The sequence below is a fragment of the Prionailurus bengalensis genome, chromosome E1 (assembly GCF_016509475.1).
Source record: "Prionailurus bengalensis isolate Pbe53 chromosome E1, Fcat_Pben_1.1_paternal_pri, whole genome shotgun sequence".
Lineage (NCBI taxonomy): Eukaryota > Metazoa > Chordata > Mammalia > Carnivora > Felidae > Prionailurus > Prionailurus bengalensis.
The window spans coordinates 49,178,083-49,200,529 of record NC_057347.1 but is presented as its reverse complement, the minus strand read 5'-3'; the positions used below and the strand labels follow the sequence as shown (position 1 = coordinate 49,200,529).

The 22,447-nt window shown below is 50.8% G+C and overlaps 1 protein-coding gene across 2 annotated transcripts in view; it reads right to left on the bottom strand.

Moving 5' to 3' along the window:
- ARSG (arylsulfatase G) overlaps positions 1–15,547 on the bottom strand; it is a 69,617-nt gene extending 54,070 nt beyond the window's left edge. For both annotated transcript variants that reach the window (XM_043585095.1, XM_043585096.1), the window contains exon 1: positions 14,794–15,547. In XM_043585095.1, coding sequence (XP_043441030.1) covers positions 14,794–15,011 — 218 coding nt within the window. In that variant the 5' untranslated portion in view covers positions 15,012–15,547. The remainder of the gene's footprint in view (positions 1–14,793) is intronic.
- Between the last annotated feature and the right edge of the window lie 6,900 nt (positions 15,548–22,447).

Here is a 22,447-nt window from a genome sequence, read left to right as displayed (position 1 = left end):
CTCACCGCCCCTTGTGATAATCCGTACCCCTCGAGGCACACGCTTCCAAAGCACTCACTACACTCCAGGCACTCGATGCACTTTGGGTCCAGAGCGTCTGCTGCCCCGGGACTCATTCTGGGTTGAATGTGCACATTCCGGAAGCTCTGTACGGGCTGGCCCACGCCTGTGGGTGTCGGCTCTTTCCCACAACAGAACCAGCTGCACAGTTTGCAGGGCCCTGTGCAAAAGAAGATGAGGGAGCCCTTGTTGGAAATGGACTAAGCATTTCAAGACGGCAACGAGACAGCTTTAAACCAAGCAAGGGGCCCTCCGAAAGCACGGAGCCCGGTGTGGCTGCACGGGTCACCCACCCACATGGCTGGCCCCGCCCAGCAGCGTCGGTTCCGTCTCGAACCCCAGTCCCCTCTCGGGCCACTGGGCTTCCCAGAGCAAGAAGAGAAAGGCCCACTGGCCTCGGGCCCCAGACGTCGCTCCCATGTACCTCGAGGTGGTTTCTCTGCCAGTCTCTACAGATTTATCCGGTTCTGATCCAGATTCATCCCTGCACACCCGCTCTCGCCTTCCAGTGTCCCCTATCTCAGTGAACAGCACCGCCTCCCACTCAGTCACTTGGTCCAAACGCCTCACCCTGATTCCTGTCTTCCCCTCCCCCTCCACAGCCAAAGTACTAGCACATTCTTGAAAAGACCCTTCTTCCAACCATACCCAGAATCTACCCATTTCTCTCCAACTACCGGCTAACATCCGAGTCCAAGCTAGTATCATGCTGCCCAGACCACTACATGGTCTGTATTGTCTTCCCCAGGGCCACCATGTTGTATAACCCCAGAGGGTGCCATTCACACTGCTGTCCGGAGTTGAGCAGTGCACAATCTGTCCAGCTGTATGTGGGAACCCTGTTCCCTGCTTCCCTTCCTGCCCTCAATTCTCCCTCCCCGCCCCTTTCCCAAGGGGCAGCTGAAGTAATCTCAAAACCTGTTTATCGACTAACATTAATTCCTGGCTGGAAACCCTCTCGCGGGCTCTCAGCGCAGTCTAAGTAGATCCAAAGTCATTTTCGTGGTCTGCAGGCCCTCCGTCAGAGCTGCCCAGCCTGGAGCTGGAGCACACAGAAAGGGCCAAACGGGCCCCAGTTTTCCAAGATCGGGTTCCTCTCGGCCCCAGGGGCAGCCCGGTGGGGCCCCGGGGCAATTGGAGGCCCCGGGGCAGTCTTACCCCAGCTGTGTGCGCCATTCCAGGGAAAGCACTCCCCTGAGAGCACATGGAGACAGTCCTTGGGCAAGGGTGCCAGGATTGTCACCTCTAACTGCCCAGGGGCCTCGCTGGAGTTCCACTAACCACAGCAGAGCTTGCTGGGGGAGCTCAGGGAGGAACCCATAGTCCTTTCCAGCAAGTAGCTCACACTTCAGAGTGTCAAGACATGTGGGTAAGAAGACAAAATAAGACGGGCCCCATCTGAGAACAAAGAAAAGTGCTGTGGGAGGCAGAGGGAGAGTGATAGGAAGGGTTTGTTTGGACAAACGAAGCTGGGCTCAATCCCAGCCTCCCCCCCACCGCTCTGGTGTGAGACGAGACAGGTAACGGCATCTAGGCCTCAGTATCTTCCTCTGCAAAACGGGCCTAACACACCTACTTCCCCAGCTCATTTGAGGGATTCGGTGGGACGATGTGCACAACGCCCCTAGCAGAGCTCCAGGTGGAGAGTAGGTTTCTACAAACGTGTGGTAGTCAAGGTAATTCGTGTCCTCGGTCGCTAAATGGGGAGGCAGAGGGCGCCCCAGGCAGGGAGGATAGCACGGAAGCTGGGAACCAACGGGCGGGATTCCAGGCCGCTTGGCTGCTGTTGCCACCACGCAGGCATCAGGTTCACTGCCACAGGTTATGGCACACGTCACCTCGGCCTCAATGGGCACAGAACCAAGCTCAGAGTCCTTTCTCCGAGACCTCATGTCTGCCTCCCTCCCAGTAAACCCGGCTGGAAACTGAGGCATCGCCTTCCAGTCTGTCTCCCACCTCCCCCTCTTTCAGCAGCTCCCATTCCAAACGATGCCACCCAAGATCAATATGGCTGTCGTCCCTCGTCCGAACCACTTCGGTGACCTTCCAAGATGCCAGGCTCGCTCTCTCCAGCTCATGGTAACACGTCAGTGGGTCATGCCGTCCCCGGACCCCAAGTCTTCAGTGACTTCCTTCTGTGTGGCCACCATAACCCCCCACGCTCTGGCTCAACCCACTTCTTCAGGCTTCTGACTCGTCGTTGCCCGATGTGGGTTGAATCGTGTCCCCCAAAAAGGCACGTTGAAGTTCTAACCCCCGAGCCCCAGAACGTGACCTCATTGGATGGTTACACTGAGGATGTAGTCAGTTAAGGTGAGATCGTGCTGGATTAGGGTGAATCCTTAACCTCACGTAACTGGTATCCTTATAAGAGGGGGAGAGAGGGGCGCCTGGGTGGCTCAGTCGGTGGAGCGTCTGACTTTGGCTCAGGTCGTGATCTCACGCTCGGTGAGTTCGAGCCCTGCTTAGGGCTCTGTGCTGACGGCTCAGAGCCTGGAACCTGCTTCGGATTCTGTGTCTCCCTCTCTCTCTCTCTCTCTCTGCTCCTTCCCTGCTCACACTCTGTCTCTCTCTCAAAAATAAAGATTTAAAAAAAAAAATTAAAAAGAAGGGGAGAGAGACCAAGAGGAAAACACCACGTGAAGACACAGCCACACAGAGGGAAAGTGGTCACGTGATGACAAAGGCAAGGGTTGGAGTTCTTGTCACAAGCTGAGGAAAGCCTGGGGCTCCCAGAAGCTGGAAGAGGCGAGGAAGGAAATCATCCTAGAACCTGAGGGGGGGGGGGGGGTGGGGCATGGCTCTGTCTGCACCTTCATGCTTCCCTCCCGGCCTCCGGAACTGTGAGAGAATACATTCCTGTTGTTTTATTTTTTAATTTAATTTTCTTTAAAAAAAAATTTTTTTTTAACGTTTATTTATTTTTGAGACAGAGAGAGACAGAGCATGAACAGGGGAGGGGCAGAGAGAGAGAGGGAGACACAGAATCCCAAACAGGCTCCAGGATCTGAGCCGTCAACACAGAGCCCGACGCGGGGCTCGAACTCACGGACCGCGAGATCATGACCTGAGCCGAAGTCGGACGCTCAACCGACTGAGCCACCCAGGCGCCCCTTTAATTTAATTTTCTAAATGTCTATTCGTTTTTTGAGAGAGGGAGGGAGGGCGTGGTTGGGGGAGGGGCAAAGACAGAGTGGGGCACAGAGGATCCGAAACAGGCTCTGTGGCGACAGCAGTGAGCCCTGGGTGAGGCTCGAACTCCCGAACCGTGAGATCATGACCTGAGCCGAAGTTGGACACTGAACCGACTGAGCCACCCAGGCGCCCCAAATTCCTGTTGTTTTAAGCCGTCCGGTTTGTCGCACTTGGTTATGGCCACGCCAGGACGTGAATACGTCACCCCACGAAGCCCCGGGACGTCTGGCATCCCTCCCCGCCTCACATCCCACACGCACCTCTCCAACCCAGCACCTCGACTTCCTGCGCCTCGGCCCAGAGAGCCTGCCCCGTCCTCTTGCCCGTCCACATGCCCACCTATCCTCCGCGAGCCAGTGCTGGCACCATTTTGCCTCCCCCACCCCACCCCCAGAAGGATGAGCCTGGACTTCGACTTCCGGAGCCCGCGAAACTTCCTTGCGGCCTTTTCGTGTCTGAACGTAGACGTTCGTCTAACAGCGTCTGTGCCCCACACCCCACCCACCCCACCATGGGCACAAGACCCCGCCGTGGGCTAAGCAGAGTAACACCACCTCTCGTCCCTCATCCTCGAGGACCATGACCCAGGCAGGGCTAGTCAGAATCCAACCTGGAACTTTCTGAACCAGACAGTAAGGAATAGCTCTCTCGTTCCCTTTGAACCTCAAACCATGAGAACGGAGGCAAGAGCCACATCTCCCATCATATGGAGGAGCCTGGAAGAATCTACCCGTGGGCTCAGAAGCCCAGCACAAGACAGAATCTCTGCAGAGGTTAAGTTGATGAGCGAAAGCTATGCCCCTTATGTGCGTGGGCCGGCTGAGCAGTGTTGCTGCCTCTTATGACCAGAGAGTCCTGGCTATCACAGTGTGGGTGTAATAGGATAGGAGCCCAGAATATTCCAGTGAGCAACATGAAGCCCTGCCCTCCAGTTGCCCAAAGTTCAGGAAGGGAGGTGGATAATCCCAGCGTGCGAGAGAGCTCTGTGAACACTAGGCACAGGGTGTTCCGAAAGCACACAAGGAGGGCGTACACGTGTGCCGGTGAAGCGAGTGCGTCTCAAAAGAAGCCACGTGTGTGCTGAGGCTTAAAGTATAAATAGGCGTTAACTTTGTTTACATGTGTCTTATCATAATAAAAATAGCTGCTGTTTATCAAGCGACTGCCACCCTAATCATATTACGTATATTAGTTCAAATCACTAGGATTCCTCGTTTTACAGATAAGGGAGGTGAGGCAGAGAGAGTTTAAGTCGCTTCCCAAGACCATACGGCTGGCATTGAGGGGGGATGCACCGTGCCCAGTCCAATCACCGTGCCGTACGGAAGACTGTAGACCCCTATATTTGGGAAATGACAGAGCTAGGACTTCAACCCGGCCCTGCCCTCCCAAAATCCCATGCTCTTTCAAGTCCCTTTCCATCTGAGAGAAGGCTGGCTGGAGCTGGGCCAACCCAGAGGTTGGTAAGGTAAACGCAGAGGGAATTACCTTTGGCTAGGTGACTAGTCTTGGGCTACGGAGGTCCCGGGACTCAGCCCTGGTGGTGCCGGCCCCAGGAGCCTGACTCACACCCATGCAAACCATGCGAGCCTAAGAGAGACATCAGAATGCCTGTCTCCCAACTGACTGCCAGGGGTCAGCTCAGGAACCAAAGCGTCAGCGTGGTCAACAAGCTTTCTTCTTGGGCATGAATTGCAGGGGAAATCAGAATGCAAAGCTTGTCTTGATGAGTGTGGAGTTAATTAATGCTAAGAGAATTCCAATGGACCATGGAAAAAATCCTTCAGACTGAGCTTTGTCGGTGGGTCTGGGAGGCAAGGGGGCTTTGTTGCCCACCATCGTCTTCTTCCCTGGCGCTATGGACTGAACGTTTGTGTTGAGGCTCCAACCTCTAACAGGGTGGTATTTGCAAGTCAGGGCTTTGGGAGGTAACTGGGTTTAGATGAGGTCTGGAGGGTAGAGCTTCTATGATAGGACCAGTGTCTTTATAAAGACGAGGAAGACCCCAGAGGGCTCTCTCCCCTCCATGTGAGACACAGTGAGAAGGTGGCCATCTGCCAGCCAGGAAGAGGGTCCTCGGCAGAGCCCGACCACGCTGGCTACCTGACCTCGGAATTCACGGCCTCCAGGACTGTGAAAAATAATCCCTACTGTTTAAGCCACCCAGTCCATTATATTTGTTACACAGCCTCACTGACCAGTACACGTGGGCAGAGCCAGAAACACATCGTCTAAATGCTGTCCCTGCCCGCCTGTCCTTAACAGCTGTCCTGGGGATGGTGTCTCCTCGAGCACGCAACACCACCCTCGCGGGAACGGCTGTCGCGCGTTTCTACGGCAAACAGAACTTCGAGTCCACTCCTCCCCCAGACCGTAGGTTCCGTGAGGACAGGGTTAGAGCTGCAAGACCGGCCCCAAGCGGGGTGCCTTGGAGGCGTGGAGCCACTCCAGCAACATCTGGTGAGTGAGTAGACAAAACTGGAAGAGGTCACCTGGCTGGAAAAAAATGCATTCATCCAGTTTTCACAAAATCCCTTGAGCTGATGCTTGTTAGGGTTCAATTCTTTCCTCGCAGCTCAACTCTCAGAAACAATCTTATCTCCTCTCTTCCCAAGTCTTTAGAGCCCTGACCGTACCCTCGCCTCCTAAAAGAGCCAACAACATCCCTGGCGGCCCAGGGAACTGACCTGCACGTCACTTTCCCCTCTGCCAGCCTCTGTCTCCACGTGGCAGAGACCAATTAATAAGCGATAAAATGGTCTTGCTATTTGGAAAGCCTCTTTGGTTTTTCCCCAAATCTATCTGGGCAGGCTCAGGCCAGTTCACCAACAGGGGTCCTAATTAAAGTCTGAAAATACATTGTAAAGGAAAGCTGGAAATACAGAGCCAGACATTACAGCAGCCTGTTAACGGGAAAATCAACGCAAATTAAGACACAGCCAGACAGAAGCCAAAGCAACTTGCCATTGCATAAATTACGCGTATTAGAATCAGAAAACGTTAGGGCTGGAAACACGGCCACGAAAGCCCTGGAGAGACAGAACATGGCGAAGTTAAGCGTGTCCAGCCTTCATCTGTGAGGAATTTAAGATAGACGATGAGGCCTTCTGCACTAACTCTCTAAATGGCTGTGTACCTGGAATAAAGGCTATCTTTGCTCCATTCATAATTTAAAGTCTTGGAGGCAGAAATAGGTTTTAAAAATTATTTGTTGTGGCCTTTGTGCGCAGAGGGATGGGGCGGGAGGTGGAACCCAGAAAAACACCAGCGCAGCTCGACCTCCATGTGACCTTCTGTTAAATGGGAAGAGCGACCAGTCAGCGCTCAGAAAGTCATCGGGGGGGTCACTGGGGTAATGGATATGCAGGCCCTTTGTAAACTATGAGCAAATGTGGCAGCAAAGAGTAAACTTGGTGTGTTTTGTTTACTTTTCCATCCTTCCTTCCGTCCTACCTTCTATCCTTCCTTCCTTCCTTCCTTCCTTCCTTCCTTCCTTCCTTCCATCTGTCCACTCATATTCTTGTTCTTTCCAAAAACAGGTTCCCAGCAGCCGAGCATGGTATGATCCTTGGCAATCTCCCCCTTTCCTTTTGACATTCTTGTTGCGGATATGCGCGCATGCACGCTCAAGGAAGGACACACGCAAGGCACGAGACAAGATGCACACACAAGCCAGCATCTCGCGCCTCCTGGATCGGACACTTCTCCCCACACTCATGACCCTGGGCCGTGCCATTCTGGAGGTTCCTGCAATCTGCCCCCTGCCTCCCCAGCTGCCAGTGTGGGCCACTCCCCAGCAAGCTGGAGCAATCCAGCTCAAATGCAGGCTGAGGACTTCAGTCCTCAGGGCCCCCACTGCCTCCAGGACCAAGTCTGAACACTAGAACGTGCATAGGAGGCCTTTCGCTGGTGGGCACGTCCGTTGGTCCAGCCTCACGCTCCCAGCCACATTCAGCCACTGGAATGGCAGCCCCAGAAGAGCGAGGGCTTCTGGTTGTCTGCATCATGGATGCATTCCCAGCACCTAGGACAGGGCCTGAGGGAGCCTCTAGGAATATTTGTCCAGTGAAAGGGCACTTTTCAGTTCTGAGCCTTTGCTCACGTTTTCCCCTCTGCCTACAACACGCTTTCCTCTCCCTTCATCCGGCTAATTCCTACTCATCTTTAAGGTCTCAACAGTGAGATCCTTTCTCCAGTACCTCTTGGCTTCCCTCTGGAGAAATGGCCTCTCTCTTCCTGCAGCCCCTCAGGACTATCTTTAACATGCTTCTGGCTCTGGGCTCTACCGTCCAAAAGGCAAGAAGCCCCGGCATGGACCTTTTTCATTCCTGATTGTCACCAAGGGATAAGTAAGGTGCTAATTCCATCCCAGAAGAGTCCAATTCAGTTCCATCCAATCTGGGTTATTAAAGCCCCGGGACAAGGGGTGGGAGGTGTGGGGTTCCTGCTCACAGTACATTTCCTTTCTGTATTCTAATACTTTTTAAAAATAATTTTTTAAGTTTATTTATTTATTTTGTGAGGGGGGGGGGGGGCAGGGTCGGGTAGAGAGACGGAGAGGGAGAGAGAAAATCCTAAGAAGGCTCTGCACTGTCAGCACAGAGCCCCATGCAGGGCTCGAACTCACGAACCTGGAGACCATGACCTGAGCCGAAACCAAGTGTTGGACACTTAATTGACTGAGCCACCCAGGTACCCCTTGTCCCCTCACCCCCCGGTCACCTTCTGCATTCTAAAGGCTGTCTTTCTTGTCTTACCCCTGCCCCCCGGCTGGAAGACTCTTAGGGTGCAGCATTTGTCCTATGACCTGCTCTGACCAGAGAGTCCTTGTCAAACGAAGTAGGCGGGAGACTTAAAAGGTAACAGCCGCTGGACAGGCAATTTTAAACTCGCAGTTGGCACCAGGGCCACACTGGTTAATATTTCAGTTGGTTTTCTCTAAGATTGAGTGCTACCTAGATGATGGTGCTCCTACGTGTCCCCATCTATTAAAGCCACACGGCCCAACGCTGCAGGACCTTTCAAGTAGGCTTCACCGTGGCCCAGTTGGTAGGTGGGCATTGCCTGACTTTACGTCCACTGGACCTACTTACCCAAGGGCAAAGATATAAAATTGTCTGTCTCGTGTCGCTGAGCAAATTTCTCGAAGTTCGTGGCGAAGGTCATAGGACAAGAGGTTTTCTTCCTCAACCCAGGGTCTGAATGACTGTTTGGGGGGGTGGAGATAAAGCTGGAAGGGATTACACGGTGGGGTTGGAATCTTTCTCTTATTAATAGAAGTCTCACTCAGAATGTTTTTTCTACCCTAGCTCTCATGAAGACCTCATTACCATCCCCTGCAGCTGTGAGTGCCAGCCTGGCTCTCGGCTTCCCTGGGATTGCTGCAAAACCCCAAAGGCAGCAGGATAGTTGGCGGGGAGGAGTGGTGGGGGGGGTGGGGGGGGGTGGGGAAAGACCCAAAACATAACAGCGTGGATGATGAATGTCTGCAAAAAGCCAGTGTGAGAACAGAAATCACACGAGGCGTTTGACTGAATTGACACATCAATTCATCCCTCACCCAGGCCCTTTCTAGAAACAGACCGAAGCCCCTGGGAGCCCCTGACCTTCCAGTGGTGAATATTGATCTTTGACTCCTAGCTAAGCCACTGTCTTTACTCAGCAGCAGCAATGACTCGACTCAGGTGAGACAGGGGGCAGAGATGGACTGAAGCGGGCGGGGGGGAAAGATCAAGGCGCAAAAGCAACGGACCGCAGGTCGATTTGCATAAGTGAATGTACGTGCTCTGTCAACCCCGCTTCTGAGCCAGCCCGGGAGACCCGCCGAGTGAGCGGCCACTATCTGGGCTTTGCTGGCTGGGCCCACTTCCCCCAAGAGACGCACAGGTCACGACCGCGCAGGTGCTCATACCCGGGTCTGGACACCCGAAGGCAGGGCTGGAATCAAGTCACCAGCCAGGAAGACGGAGGCGAGTTACGGCTCACTCTCAGGATTATCATCAAGAAATAGTTGCTGGCTCATCACAAGCTGAAGCCAGCGCTGGCCTTCCGCGGGCCTGCGGTGAGGCGAGAGCCATGCTAGTGATGCATGGTCAAGGTGATTCACTGGGTTCTCATACTGATTTAAACGATTCAGCTTATTTTCAGAGTTAACGCTCTGCCAGAAGAGCTGGAGGAGAGGCTGATGAAATACATTTTTTTTTTTTTTATCTCCTTTTTAAAGTGTGAGTGATTCCTTCCTCTAGCCCACAAGGCAATGCGAGTTGCCTCGGGCTCCCTTTCTCTAGCTGTTTGAAAGGTTTACATTTTAGCTGATTACTAAGTCCCTGGCCTTTTCATTTGAATTCCAACATTTCCTTGAATTCCAACATTTTCCTTGGGTTACCTTATCCTCGTTAGACTTTCAAACGTTCAACAGTACTGCTCGGCTCAGATTTGCACGGGACGGTGACGAAATGCCCAGCTCACCAGGTCAAGGGCAAAAGGTATTGTCTGCTGAAACTACTGACAGGTGCAGGGGGCCCAGCTGCCTCACGGGGCACACATGGGCCGTCACTCAACGCTAGTCGGCAATGTCCTCTGATAAAGAGACGTCTGCTGCTTTCTGGTGACTTTCGTTTTTTGTTTTTTTGGGGTTTTTTTTCTTTTTCTTTCCCACAAATAAATTATTTATCATTGTTTTTAACATGGTGGCTCTGCAAACTAGAAAATCCACCGCCCACACGTTAGAAAGCGGCTAAAATAGTCAAACACGCGTCACTTCTCTCCGGGCCTCCGTTTCCCCCTATGCGATACGCGGCGAGGATGCTCTTTGACCTGAGCTGCCATAAACGAGATGGTCCCTCTATAAACCTTACGACGGTGGGTTCCAGGCCGCAGTCCCTCATCTTCCTCTACGTAAATGGCAGGTAGGAAACCTGCAAAGGAAGTAAAGTTGAGGCAGTGCCCAGTTCTGCCTCTCCGCCCCCAGGGAATCCTGCCATTCTGTAGCAATGATGACATCACAGTTATGTTGTGAATGGTGCCCAATCTGTCCACAAACTTGGCAAATCGCATCTATCATAACCAAGTGGGAAGGAAAAAAAACCCAAAACACTACTGGCGTGTGCTGGAAGGGAAATGTTACGGGGACACTGAAGTGTTGCCTGGGGGACGTGGTCTAGGAATGAACAGAATCGAGCAGATCCCCAGAGGACAGCCAAGTGGGGGCAAGTGGCTTGACCTTGACTTCCTCACCTGTGAAAGAAGAGAAACATCAGGTGGTGGCCAGAATTAGATGGGGTGAAGCGCAGAGCCTGGCGCCTCGCATGGGCTGTTACTACAGCTGCTGTGTTTGAGTCAAATACAGACGTCGGCTCAGTGTATACGATCCACATAGAGATGAACAGGGACTTATTTGTCCCTGGAACCCACTCCTTCCATGATTTATCATTTAGACCGTTCACTAGGCAGGGTAGCCAATTCACATCGACAATTCAAATGTATATTATTTCTAATCCCAATACCAAAAATAACCATAGTTAACATCTATCTATGTCTATTGCATGCCAAGCTCTGTGCTAACTGCCTACCTGGATGACTTAATTTAATCCCTACACCATCCTATGAGGTGGGTGTGGCCACCTCAATAACAGAAGAGGAAAGCAAAGCTCTGAGGGTCCAGAGTCATGCAGACAGAAAGTAGTAGAGTTGGGATTTGAACCCAAGCCATCTGGCTCCAGAGGCTAACCCCTTCCCTTCCCTTCCCTTCCCCTCCCCTCTCCTCTCCTTCCCCCCCCCTTTTTTTTTTTTTTTTGAGAGAGAGGGAGCACAAGCAGGGGAGAGAGGCAGAGAGAGTCAGAGAATCCCAAGCAGTCTCCACACCCAGTGCAGAGCCCAACACGGGGTTCCATCCTGATCCTATAACAGCGAGATCATGACTGCAGCCGAAATCAAGAGTTGGACGCCCACTCAACTGAGCCACCCAGGCGCCCCCAGAGCCCGACTTCTTAAGCAGGATGTTCAATCTTCAAAGCAACAATCTTTTATCGAAAACCTGCTACGTTACAGACTATGTTAGGAGCAGAGATAAAAATCTATGCAGTTGAGCTCCCTGCTCTGGGTGGAAAAGCATCCCCCCCGCCCCCCCCCCCCCCCCCACAAATTTCATGTCAATCTAGAACTTGGGAATATGACCTTATGTGGAAAGAGGGCCTTTGCAGGTGTCATCAAGTTGAGATGAGGTCATAGTGGATTAGGACGGGCCTGAGAGCCAGCGGCTGGTGGCTTCATGAGAAGAGGGGGATATAGACAGGCACGTGGGGAGAGTGCCGCGGAACAGTGGAGGCAGGGAAAAAAGTGACGCAACCACAAACCGAGGAGGCCAAGGATCGCCTGCGGCCACCAGAAGCGAGGAGGGAGGCATGGAACCCATGCTCCCCCAGAGCTTCCAGAAAGAACCAGCCCTGCCGTCCCCTTGATTCAGGACTTCTAGCCTTCTGAACTGTGAGAGAGTAGATGTGAGTGGCTTTAAGCCACACAGTTGATAGTGATTTGTTGTGGGAGTCCTAGGAAACAATACCCCAAGGAAAAAAGAGGCTTTCTCTAGTCACCCGTAGACCCTGTTTGGCAATAGGGCTTCTTGTCTGAAAGTCATGGTTCCCCACTGGCCGTGAGTAGGCAGGGGGAGAAGCCAGTGATGAATCAATCCGCGGCCTCACAGGAAGCCTGCTTTCCTGTCAACAAGGCACAGAGAGAAAAGCTGCCCACGTCGGGCCAGAGGGCCGTCCGCTCGGCCCCTGTCACAAGGCTCAAATGGGGAGGGTATTTTCATAAAGGGAGGAAAAAAATAGGAGAGCCCGCCGCGCTGTGTTTGCATCTGGTTTCTGCTCAGGAGGACAGCATGCCTGCAGTGACAGCTCATAAGGAGAATGCCGAGGCCTCAGAAATCTCGATGCAAATAAGGGGCCAGATATTTCCCCACAAACCCACTAAAAGCAGAAGCTCTTGAGGATTTGGCAATCTGGTTCCCTTTGAAATCTGGTAAATGCTATGGATTAAATCTCTCCAGGAAAAAAAAAAATCCAACACGCAAAATTTGGGGTGACATTTCAAGATATCCTGAACTTCTTTTTTTTGTTAATTTTATAAATGTTTATTTACTTTTTGAGAGAGAGAGAGAGAGATTGAACACAAGTGGGGGAGGGGCAGAGGGAGGGAGACACAGAATCGGAAGCAGGCTCCAGGCTCCGAGATGTCAGCACAGAGCCTGATGAGGGGCTCGAACCCACGAACCGCAAGATCATGACCTGAGCCAAAGTCGGATCCTTAACTGACTGAGCCACCCAGGTGCCCTGAACTTTTTTTTTTAATTTTTTTTGTTTGGAGAGAGACAGAGACAGAGAGCAAGCAGGGGAGGGGCAGAGAGAGAGAGAGAGGGAAACAGAATCCAAAGCAGGCTCCAGGCTCTGAGCTGTCAGCCCAGAGCCCAACACAGGGCTCAAACCCACGAACCCTGAGATCATGACCTGAGCCGAAGTCAGATGCTTAACCAATTGAGCCACCCAGGTGCCCTGGTAGCTTGAACTTCTAAAGCCCATTCATTGATGAACAATTATTTCTAAACTGTCTACGATGTACCAGGCACTGTGCTCTGTGCTAGGAATACCAGAGAGGAAGAAGAGAAAAGGCATTTTTCTTCCCAAAGGCCAGAGCTGGGGGGGGGGGGGGGGGGGGGGGGTGCGTGTATGAATTTCCTGTGGCCGCCACAAATGACCAGAAACTGGAGGCTGAAAATGATGGGAATGTGTTCTGTGATGGTTCAAGAGGCTAGAAGTCTGAAACCAAGATGGGGGCTCACAAAGAGAAGCTGTCCTGAGCCCCACCTGGCTTCTCATGGTGGCCGGTGGCCCCGGGAGTTCTCGGCTTGCAGACCCAACACTGTTCCCTGCCCGTGTCTTCCCATCACCTCTTCTGGGTGTCTCTCTGTGTCCCCTCCTCTTCTTGTAAGGACACAAGTCATTGGATTTGGGACCCACCCTCAGTGGAGGGTGGTGTCATTAAGGCCCACAATAAATTACATTTGCCAAGTCCCTGTTTCCAAATGAGGTCCTGTGCTGAGGTTCCAGGTGAACATGAATTGGGGGAGCATGTTATTCAACCCAACACAGGGGGTGACACAGGTAAGCGATCACCACGAGAGCAGCAAGGGAGCTGGCGGAGGACCCATGCAGCATCCAAGAAAGCTTTCCCCAGGACCTCATGAGGCACTGGGGATCCAGATGGTGAGCAGAAACTAACTAAGCAGAGGAAGCGGAAAGTAAACCAGGAAGATGGAATCACACAGGTAAGGTCCAGACAGAAGGAGGCAGCAGGTGCACAGAGGGGCGCGCAAAAAGCCAGTGTGGAAGACGGGCTGGTCTTAGAAGCTGCTGTCCAGAGTTTGGATTGCATCCCTGGGGCCACAAAATGCCTATCAAGGACTGGAAACAGAGGAGTGTTTCTAGAAATTTCCCTTTGGCTGAGGTGAGGTGGATGGACTGCAGTGGGTGAGACCAGGTGCAGGGACCCCAAGGGTCCGTGTCTCTGGGGAAGCTCCAGGCCCGAGGATACAAGTGGCTCAAATTCTGTGCAGATGCCCCACACATTGTCCTAACCAGTTAGCTGGAATGATTCCCACTGAACTGAACAGAGGGGTTTAACTTAGCACAAGCAGGATCTGAGCTGGACAGTCGGACTGCTGTCAGCCCAAGATGAACACGCAAAGTCTGAATGCCCTGGGCACCTGGTTGGCTCAGTCTGTCGAGATCCGACTTTGGGCTCAGGTCATGATCTCGAGGTCTGTGGGTTCAGACCCACATCAGGCTCTGTGCTGACAGCTCAGAGCCTGGAGCCTGCTTTGGCTTCTGTGTCTCCCTCTCTCTCTGCCCCTCCCCTGCTCACACTCTGTCTCTCTCTTGCTCTCTCAAAAATAAACATTAAAATTTTTTTAATAAAATAAAACTCTGAAGGCTCAAATACATGTTCTCTTTCCAAGCAGGCAAGGAGCTTATGAACATCCCAACCCACTGAGATGCACATGCCCTTCTCTTTTATGGTCCCTTGGAGTTAAGTTCCTCTAAGACGTGTACCAGTAAGTCCCATCTGCTCACAGATAAGTCCTCTCAACTTCGTGTGCTCGACTCCTCGCTCTTCAAAGGTCACCTTCTCTCTGGAGCCCCCAGGCTAGGTTCCACACCCTCCCTGAAGAGTCCAAAACTGCCTGAAGCAGGCTCAGGTTCTAGACCGCAATGCCCACTCTCCTTTTAACTTGTCTCCTCCCCCAGACTACAGGCTCCAGAGGTATCTTGTTTACCTCTGTACTCGCAGCCCCCTGCCCCTCCCCCCCACACACCCTGAGTGTTATCAGACAGATGAATGGATGGATTTCTTCCAGATGCCGCACTGGCTTCAAACCAAATCAATCAATCAATTCGCTAAATCCACACGGAGCCATCGATTGCTCAAGTGCTTTATGCTGCCCCCTCCCGCGGCCAAGAGCCAGCCATCCTCAAGACTCACCTCATTCCTTCTGCAGCCATCTCGTCAAGGTTGGCAGTGTCCTTCGTTTCCGCCCAGTTTGCTCCCAGGTCACCCCACCCCATGTCATCTGCCAAAATGATCACAAAATTCGGCTTCTGGCCTCTTGCGTCCCCGCTGCAGCAAAAATCCACGAGAGGATAAAAACACCCCAGGAAAGTCACCCCCACGAAGAGAACCTTTAGAAAAAGCCAGCCCATGGTGGGCAGGGGAGGGCAATGACTGTCTGTGGGCCACGGCTGAGGATTTTTCCAAGAGCTTCCTTCTGCTCACGTAAGGTGCAGGGAGTCTCTGGAGAAGTAGTGGTGGAGTCTGCAAGGAGATACTGGTTGTGGGGGTCGTGTTGGTGGGGTGCCTAGAAGGACGCTGGGGCTGCGGAAATGAGGCCCCCACCTGGCATCCTAATTCAAGACCGGAAATTCGCAACCTCGAATTTGGTTCGCCCCCTGCAGCTCCGAGAGACGACCAGCCGCGTGCGGCAATCAGATACCCGTGTCAGTGATGGCTCTTTGGCCACTTAAAAAACGACCCCTCTGTGCTCGGGGACGTCAGGGCCACAGCACAAGCGTTGCATCTGTTCGGGACTCCAGCTGGTGAGAGCAGGGTAAATTCTCACATCTGCAGAACACCTGGACGTTCTAGAAGCCGCAGTCAGCCTTGAATGGGTTTCTCAGTTCCAGATGGTGGAGGGCTTCATGTTTCTGTCAGGTTTCCTGAAAGAACAAAAATTGACAAGAAAACAGAGTTGAACTGCCAGTGCAGCTGTGTTTTACTCAGTAGCTTAGGAAATAATCTCTTTTCCATGCCAACAGATGTTTTCCTTCTGATTCGAATATGCAACTGGTTCATCAGTTTCCCCACCTGAGAAATCATGATGACAGTACTATTTGCAATGGACCTACAATCACAGGGTTGGTAACGGCATTATAGATGGCGTCACTCAACCCATTCACCGTATGGATGGGAACACTGAGGTCCACGGCCCTGGGACGGGCAAAGACTAGCACCCAACTCTGCCAAAGCTCAGTTGCTCCCCCACTCTCACCCCACCATGCTTCTCTGATTCCCAAGAAATTCCCAAACTAATTATGACCTTATCAAACCCACTGAAAATTCTAGAAGAGTGAAACCTTCGTTTCCAGGACATGAGTCTTTCTAAGAGCCATGCTGTCAACTAATATATCTCTATAAAATTCTTTTTTTTTAAATTTTTTTTAATGTTTATTTATTTTTGAGAGAGAGAGAGAGAGAGAGCACTCGTGCATGAGCGGGGGAGGGGCAGAGACAGAGAGGGAGACACAGAATCCGAAACAGGCTCCAGGCTCTGTGCTGACAGCTCAGAGCCTGATGCGGGGCTCGAACTCAGGAAGGGGGAGATCCTGACCTGAGCCAAAGTCAGACACTTAACCGACTGAGCCACCCAGGCGCCCCTGAATTTTATAATTCTTGATGGAAATTAATTTGAGAAAAAAAGAAACATAAAGATATGAATGGTGTTATTTAGGTGGAGAATATATGGGTACTTAACAGTAGAACTTTGGATTTTGCTAGTGGAAATCTTTCACCATAAAATGTCAGGAAAACATTTCAAACAAATTTAATGGAAATTGTCCCTTTATATCTCGACAATGTAATTTTTAATAAGAAACTATAAGACATGCTCAATCAGGGTTTGTCACACTTACATGTACACACAAATCAGCTATAGAACTTATCAAATACAGCTCCCGGGGGACGCCTATGTTCCGAGCCCTTAAATCACACCTTGAGTAACAAGATGCTCAGAAATAAAAACATCCTGGGGTGCCTGGGTGGCTCAGTCAGTTAAGCATCCAACTCCTGATCTTGGTTCAGGTCATGATTTCATGGTTCATGAGTTCGAGCCCCACATTGGGCTCTGCCCTGCTTGGGATTCTGTCTGTCCTTCTCTCTGCCCCTCTTCTGTTTGTGCTTTCTCTCTCTCAAAATAAATAAATAAAGTTAAAAAACTAAAACAAAACAAAACAAAAACCATCATGATTCTTGCCCAAGAAGAAAACTAACCTCACTGGAGATGCTTAACCTACTGGAGAGAATTCAGCTTCAGTGGAGAAGCACAAAAGCAAAATATCAGGTTGAACTTTGAAAAAACAGGAACTGAAGGTTATATTTTCAACTGCCACTTGCAAATGGGAACCATAGAATAAAAACCGTATCACCCCCCCCCCCTTTCACTTGAAAGCCCTAAATTTATGAGGCTACTAAGGAGGCACAGACTTGAACTTCTGGACCGAATGAAAGCATGTTGGACACCCAAGCCACTGGGAGTGTTAGAGCCAGAGAACCAATTTGTAATACATAAAGATGCCGCCGGGGCTGGGGTTATGGTGGATGTGATTCGCACTTATGTGCCCCTGCCCTTGCGGAAAGAATGTACAGAGCCAGCCAGCCACCCCAACTGCCGACCCAAGTGGATCAGGGAGGGGACGGGTTGGAGATATGTAAGTTCTGGAAGACCCAGATAAACTCAAAAGGATGGGAAGATACATACTTAACCAAAATAAAAGGGAAAGTTTAAGTAAACAGTCATGGTCATCTGGAGGCCAATGAATCAATTGTTCAGAAATGCGAATTCTTCTGTTTTCCAAAAGGAGAGTTATTCTTTCAAACTCAATTAGATTCAACCAATATTTGTTGATCTTGAGGCCCCAAAGACTTCTCCCTTTCTAGAAGAAGAAAGAGCTCTTGCACAAGGAGGGTGCCCAACAAACACTTATTGACCTGCTGCTAGATTCCCAGCCTCATTCTACTGGCTTCTGACCATGAGCAACAATCATAGAAGGCTTTTCTTCTTAAAGCTACTTAGCTTGGAACTCTAGAGTGGCCTCATTCTTCGTCAGTAATCCATTTTGGAATGACCCAACACGAAGGACTTCAGGGGAAAAAAATTCACGTAAGAAAAAAGCTAAAATTAAGGTGGGAACATAAATAAACAGATTGCTTTTCTTAACAGTTCCACGATAAGACATTCCTTTGAGGATTTCCAAAGAGAATCATTCGTACTTAAAAATTTCACTGAATGGAAATAAGCTAATTTAGCCAGCACACCATGGCATTATCCTTCATGCCCATACTTCCAGGGAGATATTTAATCTTTTCCCCATTTATTTATTTATTTAAACTACAGTGAAAAGGCAAACCGGAGATTCAAAGAATGGACCTGAGGCCATGGACTTTGATTAAGACCCAAGCTGACAGGGGCGCCTGGGTGGCTCAGTCGGTTAAGCGTCCGACTTCGGCTCAGGTCATGATCTCACAGTTCATGAGTTCGAGCCCCACATCGGGCTCTGTGCTGACCGCTCAGAGCCTGGAACCTGTTTCAGATTCTGTGTCTCTTTCTCTCTCTGCCCCTCCCCTGCTCATGCTCTGTCTCTGTCTCAAAAGTAAATAAAAACATTATAAAAAAAAAAAAAAAAGACCCAAGCTGACATTATGGAAAACAGGATGGCAAACAGGATGGCATTTCCTCAAAAAATTAAAAACAGAATGACCATATGACCCAGCAATCCCACTTCTGGGGTATATATCCAGAGAAATGAAATCACTATCATGAAGGGAGATCGGCACCCTGTGTTTACTGCAACGTTATTCACAGCAGCCGAGATATGGAAACAATCTAAGTGTCTGTGGGTGGATGACAAAAGAAAATGTACTGCATATGTAATATACACGCCATGGAATATTATTCAGCCTTGAAAAAGAAGGCTTGTGGAAAAGAAGCAACAACTTCTAAACCTGGGAGACATTATGCGGAGTGAGAGAAGCCAGGCAGCAGCGAGACAAACACGGCGAAAGAAACGCCGTGTGGTCTCGCTTCTATTCGAAATGTAGAAAAGTCAAACACATAGAAGCAAAGGGTAGAATGGTGGTTGCCAGGGGCTGGGGTGGGGGTAGAGGCATAAATAGGACGATACTGGTCAAAGAGGACAAACTTTCAGTGACGCAAGGTGAACAGCTTTGGGGGATCCATTGTATAGCATAGCGATGACGATTAATGATACTCTGTTGCATACTTGAAATTCGCTAAGAGGGTCGATCTTAAATGTCTCACCACAAGAAATTTAAAACGTACGTAACCGCGTGAGGTGAGGCATGTGTTTATTAGATTTTTGGAAATCGTTTCAGACTGTATCCGCACATCAAAACATCACACTGTATACGGTAAACCCGAACAAGGTTTATTTGTCTGTTATACCTCGATGAACTTGGGGGAAGCATCCTCGGGCTCCGAGCTGATCTGAGGTTGCTTCCCCAGCTTGCTTTATGCATCACCCTCCCCCCTCTCCGAAGGGAGGGTGGACACAGGCAAGGAGCATGTCTATGGGCTAAGGAAGCAAAGGGGAGTCTTCGGCAAATAGAGCATCCCGTCCTTCTTCCACTGGGCTGGAAGGAACTTGACCACCTTCCTCAACAGACCCCACAGGGAAGGCCCCCCTGCTCCATCCAAGCAGAACAAACTGGGATAGACCCCTGCTGAGCACAAGCATGAGCATTGCCCGTGCCTCAATGTTCCTCAGGCAGCGACAGAGTGAACTTGAGTTGCCAATGGGCTTTGCAGGGACTTGTGTTTTCCTCCACGACCCCCACCGTAAAGCAAGGCTTCTGGGTCTGCAAAGTCTGGCCTCCCTTCAAGTTCCGGGCTCGCTTGTGGGAAAGCGAGCAGGGCTCGTGAGCAGTGAAATGACCACAGGCAAGCTGCCGGCCAGAAGGGCTGAGAATCGAATGGAATGAGGCAACCTCAAGATGGGCTTTGCGGTGTAGCGGTGTCTGAATATCAGGGCTGGAAGTCCGTCACCTGACCTGGCTCCCTGAGGGCCTCCCTGTGGCCAAGCAGCCTGCTGGAGGGCCTTGAAAACAGCTGAAATAACAAGAAGGTCGGGCAGACCTTTCTGGCAGAGGGCTCTGTTGGTTTTCCAGAGACAAAGCTTCTGATGAGCTGAGGCCAAAAAAGACAAAGGCGCCGGGGGGTGGGGGGGTGGGGGGGGTGGGGGGGTAGTGTGATCTCTGGCGGTAGAGCACTGTTATTTTACCTGCCAAATCAGAGCATGGTCATGCGCTGGCTGGGGCCGAGAGTCCCAGGGGGATGGCCAGGAGGGACCTGGGGCACCAGCTGCCCACGTGGAGTCTGAAATGATTCCCCCATGCCTCGCCATCCATCCAGCAAACATGGACCGAGTGACGGGTCTCAGTCTCGGCACTGTGCGTACAGCAGAGAAAGGATCACACACGAAAACAAACCCGGCCCTCATGCCGCTTACTGTCTTGTGGGGGGAAGAAATGAAACGAGTAAAGCGTAAGTCCCGGCGAGAACATCGAGGCGGGGCGCGCGGCTCCTGAGTGTCGGGGGAGCAGGCGCAAAGCTAAAGAGGTCAGGGACAACCTCGTGGAGAAGGTGATCCTTCTGTGAGGCTCTCTCTGCAGGAGGTAGAGGAGGGAGCCGTGCCGCTCTGGGAAGTTGTGTCGGAAAGGAATGCCAGACAGAGAAACCAGGAAGGCCAAGGACCGCCACGTGCGAGCAGCAGCCAAGAAGTCACGGCAAAAACAGTAGAGGGGGGAAGCGTTAAGTTCTGACTTACGGACACCAGAACTCCTCCCCTGCTCTGCTGAGAATAAACCACCGTGCTGCAGGGTGGCAGGTAAGAAAAGAAGCTGAGAAGTCAGGAGTCCGTTGGACCAGGGGAGCCCAGGTAAGAGACAGTGCTCAGGCAAGGCGGGCTCGGAGCCTGGGGAGCAACATCTCGGGGCCCACCTGCACCCATGGGACTCTAACACTGAGCACCTCCTTAAATTCTGCCTCACCCAAAACCAGGCCCAAGTGGACAGGAAAATCCAGTTACCTCGGTAACAGTCATTCAGGTTATTTAGTGTTTGTGTGTACTAAACATCCTCACGGAGGGGCGCCTAAGCAGCTCGGTCGGTTAAGCGTCTGACTTCAGCTCAGGTCGTGATCTCATGGTTCCATGAGTTTGAGCCCTATGTAGGGCTCTGTGCTGACAGCTCAGGGCCTGGAGCCTGCTTCGGATTCTGTGTCTCCCTCTCTCTCTGCCCTTCTCCTGCTCACCCTCTGTCTCACTCCCAAAAATAAATAAACATTAAAAAAAGAAATTGGTTTTAAACACCCTCGTGGGGCCCTTCCTTTGCCCTGAGGCCCTAACATGTCAGTTCGGGGCTGCCCCACATCAGAAAGATTGCTTTCTTAGAGTGTATCTGGGGGTCTCTGTCTTAGCTCAACAGAAGCAGCAAAGGGAATTTTTTTCTGTTTCTTTTTCTTTCAGTTCTATCGACATGTAATTGACATACAGCACTGCATAAGTTTCAGGTAGGCACACGATGATGTGGCTTCTAAATTATGAAATGATTGCCACAGCAAGTTTAGTTAATACCCATCATTTCATACGGATACAGGAAAAGAGAGAGAGAGAGAGAGAAATGTTTTTTTCCTCATGATAAGAATCTTTAGGATCTATTTTCTCAGCAACTTTCAAATATACCAGACAGCAGGGTTAACTGTAGTCCTCGAGCTGTACATTATATCCCCAATACTTATTTAATCTTATAACTGGAGTAAGTCAGACCCTATTGTTGGGAGTATTACTTCTGCAGACCCAACAACGCCAGGACACTCATCCACATGGGGCATATGACATCCTGCCTAGCGTTAGCTAGAACCACCTGTTGGAAGTGTCACAGAGGGAAGCCATGTGGCAGGAGCCAATTTGGGAGAGCAGAGGTGGCCTCATGCCATGCCTCTAAAAGCTCAGTAGCCCTGCAGAAATTATATCTGGGTCCTTGAACACATGTCAGAAGAACGGAGAAAGTAGATGGGCCTCTGAATAACATCCTTTCTCTAAAATTCTATCCTCCGCTTGATATCACAAGAAATGCGGTCAGACAGAAAGGATTCAAGGTCGAGTACCTGAAATCCACTCCCTCAATGCACTCCCTGTTTGCTAAACGTTTAAGGGCTTTCTACAAAGCAGCGTTTACTTGTTATTTATTAAACATTTCCTTACGGAAGTTGTCAAACATACAAAAGTTGAGAAACTCGTGCACACCTACCCAGCATCTAGATTTGACAGTTATCAGCACTCGGCCAGCCTGTTCTCATCTGTTCCCCCCACCCCACCCCTACTATTTCCCTTTCTCTCATTCTTCACATACACTAGACTATTTTGAAACAAACCTTAGATATCATGTAACTCCATCCAACATGATTTCTTTTTTTGAAGTTTATTTATTTTGAGAGAGAGAGAGAGAGAAAGCATGAGGGGGTGGGGGGAGTAGGGCAGAGAGAGAGAGAGAGAGAGAGAGAGAGAGAGAATCCCAAACAGGCTCTGTGCTGCCAGTGCAGAGCCTGATGTGGGACTCAAACCCACGAACCGTGAGATCATGACCCGAGCCGAAACCAAGAGTCGGACGCTTAACTGACTGAGCCCCCCAGGCACCTCCAATATTATTTCTAGGTGTTTCTCTAAAAGATAAGAATTCTTTTTAAATAGAACTACAATTCTATGAGTAGCCACTTTTTGAAATTAACAATGATTTGTTAGGATCCTCAGAACTCCAATTAATGTTTAAATGTCATCCACTGTCTCAC